The 3,628-nt window shown below is 40.4% G+C and overlaps 1 protein-coding gene across 1 annotated transcript in view; it reads right to left on the reverse strand.

Moving 5' to 3' along the window:
• TYR (tyrosinase) overlaps nucleotides 1-1,559 on the reverse strand; it is a gene marked incomplete at its 3' end in the record, with an annotated part of 108,767 nt that extends 107,208 nt beyond the window's left edge. Inside the window, exon 1 of the mRNA XM_008584402.1 lies at nucleotides 660-1,559. Coding sequence (XP_008582624.1) covers nucleotides 660-1,478 — 819 coding nt within the window. The remainder of the gene's footprint in view (nucleotides 1-659) is intronic.
• Nucleotides 1,560-3,628: the final 2,069 nt, after the last annotated feature.

A 3,628-nucleotide genomic window follows, 5' to 3' on the forward strand; every position in this document is an offset into this window, starting at 1 on the left:
CACACATGCTGAATGCTCAATGAATATTAGCTGTTTTCATTATTTTCCTACTTGAGCCTCAAGATCATTATATATTAAGAAAAAATTAAATTTAATCCAATCAGTATTTGCCAAACTTTCCTGATAATAATAATTACCTTGGACAATTAGTAAATTATGCCTTCCCAGGGCCTCCTGAAGATTCTGATCAGTGGGTCTGGAATGGAGGGGGGGGGTTGTATTTTTTATTTTTATGCCATATGAATGTTATCGTGCATACTAACTTTACTATTCAGAAATACAGGACTAGATCATTTATTTATTTAATCATGTAAATATGCACTAATTCATTCATTCACAAGTACTTTATGGGCTTTGCCTTTTGCCATGCACCCTCGTAGGTGCTGGGGAATACAATGATGAGTCAAGTACTCTTTGCTCATGGGAACTTCTTCAAAACCTGGTAGAGGAGATGTTAGACAATCACACACTTACCTTTTTAATTATGATCTTACAGTGTGCTAGAAAGGAAAAATGCGTAGTACAATGAGAGCTCTTAACAGGGGTCTTTTCCTACTCTGGGTGGGGAAGTTCAGGAAGGAAGTTTATGAAGACCTGCCTGAAGTAGTAATTGTTAAGATTCCTTTCTGATCTGACATTATACGTCCAGCACATCTTACCTGCCAAGAGGAGAAGAAGGATGCTGAGCTGAGTAGGTTAGGATTTGCTGTGTTGCGACCTCCCATGTACTCATCTGTGCAAACATCACAGCTGTCTGCATCTCGCCAATCCCAGTACGGAATAGTGAAGTTCTCATCCCCTGTCAGCATCTGGATTTCCTGTTCCCACAGCAACAAGAAGAGTCTATGCCAAGGCAGGAAACCTGGTGCTTCATGGGCAAAATCAATGTCTCTCCAGACTTCAGACCCCCCGAGCAGTGTGTCCCTTGACACATAATAATGTATCCAGACAAAGAGGTCATAAATGTTGATGTCCTTAAACATGGGTATTGTTCCATTATTCATTTGTCCAAGGGTACCTATGGGGATGACATAGTCTGGACTGGTAGTATGCTTTGCTAAAGTGAGGTAGGCAAAGAATTTGTCCTTCTCTGGGACACTCAAATCAAAGATGTTTCTTCTCACCAAGAGTCGCCTCTCTGTGCAGTTTGGTCCCCAAAGGCCAAACTTGCAGTTTCCACAGTTGAATCCCATGAAGTTGCCAAAGCACTGGCAGGTCCTATTATAAAAGACGGAGGGCCAAGACTCCCGGTCATCTACTCCCACGAAGGGAAATTGAGGACCAAGCGGTGCATTGGACAGAAGGATGTCCTGACAGGAACCCCTTCCTGAAAGCTGGCCACAGGGACTCCCATCACCCTTCCACGCCGGGCAGCATTCCTTCTCCATCAGGTTCTTGGGGGAGATACAGGCTCGAGGGAAATGGCCAGTGGAGGTCTGGAAACTCCACAGCAGGCAGTACAAAACAGCCAGAAGCATTCTTCCTCCAGCTCTCTCAAGGTCGGCTTGAGCTGGTTAATCAGAGACACAGACTTTTCTTTCCAGATACCCCTACAGTGACTGTCACATGTTTTGGCTAAGACCTATATAACACCACTCCCACATCCAACATCAAATACTTTATCTTAAGCTTTCTTCTTCTGAAAAGCACATGACTAACTTTTCTTTGGAGTTGGCATGCATCCCACAGTGGGATAGGCCTACGTTAAAGTGAGAAACATTATTCACCATTAATAGTTTAATTCTTATGATCATCATCATAATAATATTAATAGTAATAACGCCTGACCTAAGCAAGCCCAGCAAATGAGAAGTAGTGTAAGAAATATAATTTCTCATATTAATAAAGGTCAGAAAATGTTAGAGATTGTGGGTGCAAGGTGGTTGTTTCTCAGAAGCCATAAGTAGACTACATTTGTAGAACTCACTTTGCAGAGAGAGTTTTTCATCAGAGCCCAGAGATTATTTCTCATATCTGATTAAATTCCAGTTTATTTAATTTATATGGAGTATCTGAAAAAAAAAATCTTTCTGATATTTTCCTTTGGTTATCTTGATGCATTTTCTGACTATTTTTAAGAACAGGTCATTTTGATAGCGAGGTGGTCTGCTTCATTGTGGACAGTTTTCTAGTTAATATTCCAAAGATATCTCTCTCTCTCTCTCTCTCTATCTCTCTCTCTCTCTCTCATCTCTATCTCTATCTCTATCTCTATCTCTATCTCTATTTCTATCTCTCTTTTAATGCTGTACCTAGCTGTTTCACCCATAAGTCCTGGAAATTAGGAATTTATTTCAAATTTTGTTTGCAATGTAATTCTTGCAAAAGAATTCTCAATTTAGTGAGATAATAAATAAGTAATATATTTATTCAATAAATATGTTTTGATCATTTTAATCTTTCTAGGAATTTTATTCCTCTGTGTATAGTGAGCTAGGGAAATTGAAATGCATGGCTAAAAATATAATTTTAACTACTCACGTTAGTTTTCAAATGGATAGTATAGATAATAAGTACATCAAACTTTTATTGGAAGGGATGTATTTGTGAACTGAGGATACTGGAAAGATTGCATAGTTTTGGATAACAGTATGCAAGTGTTACTAAAGGAGTGGCCCTTGAGTAAGACCTCAAATGGCAGGCATAAGTTAGAAAGACAAATAAGAATGGAGACAACACCTGAGGCAGGGGATGCTGTGAGGAGGTGGAAACTGTTTCAACTGCTGAGGTGGAGCATTTGATTCAGATTGTCACGCCCCCACACACACACCTCATAATAGGAAATTAAACCTGGGACCAATTCTTGGAAGGGCTTTGAAGACTTACTTACTAAGTGTTTTGAACTAAGGTGAGCCCTTCTGTGAGTTGAAGAGTGACAAGCTGAGAGTAATCAAATAAGTTGCCCCTCTGAGGCTTGCTTCTGTATCCTGTCCTCACTTAAAGCTGGATAGTCCCCTGCACTTAAAGGAAAAGGACAGAAAGTGAAAGCTTTGAGGAAATCATCAGTGTCTGTACCCTGAGCTGAGGCATTCCAGGGAAAGCTGTCACTATCCTGGTGATTCTGGAATGTCAGCTTGCTCTGCTTTCTTCTCTTTTTGCTGGAGCTTGATGCATTATTCAGAAACATGTCAAGGCTCCTTCATATAACTTTTTTGAGACTCAGAACTGCAGTTGCGGGTGGATGGAGCAGTGTGTGGGTTAAGAGAAAGAGAAGTTTCCATGGAAATGCTGCCTCTAGCTGGGATCAGGAAATCATCACATGATCTCCACAAGGAGGCTTAATCTTTTCCCTCTCTCCCTTCAGAGCCACAAAGAGATTAACACAGAGCTTTTGTCCCTGGGGAGTCTTGGTTCTGCATTACTTGTAACCACATGTGGCCTTTTCTAATTCTTTTCCATCTACTTGGAGACAGAATTGAACTTCTCATGTTCAATTTAATTAAGAAATTTGCCTTATACTTGCCTCCCTCTCAGACTTCCCAGCAAACTTAGAAAGTCTCCATCATGTTTTCCAAGGGTTTTTGCATCTGCTTTCCCAAGACTATTTTTCATAATCTTCGGAACCCGCTTAGAGGAATGACTAAAATGTACTTTGTCTTCTTGATTTCCTGCACAGAGTTGATTTCCT

The sequence above is a fragment of the Galeopterus variegatus genome, unplaced genomic scaffold (genome assembly GCF_000696425.1).
Source record: "Galeopterus variegatus unplaced genomic scaffold, G_variegatus-3.0.2 Scaffold3257, whole genome shotgun sequence".
NCBI classification, from domain to species: domain Eukaryota; kingdom Metazoa; phylum Chordata; class Mammalia; order Dermoptera; family Cynocephalidae; genus Galeopterus; species Galeopterus variegatus.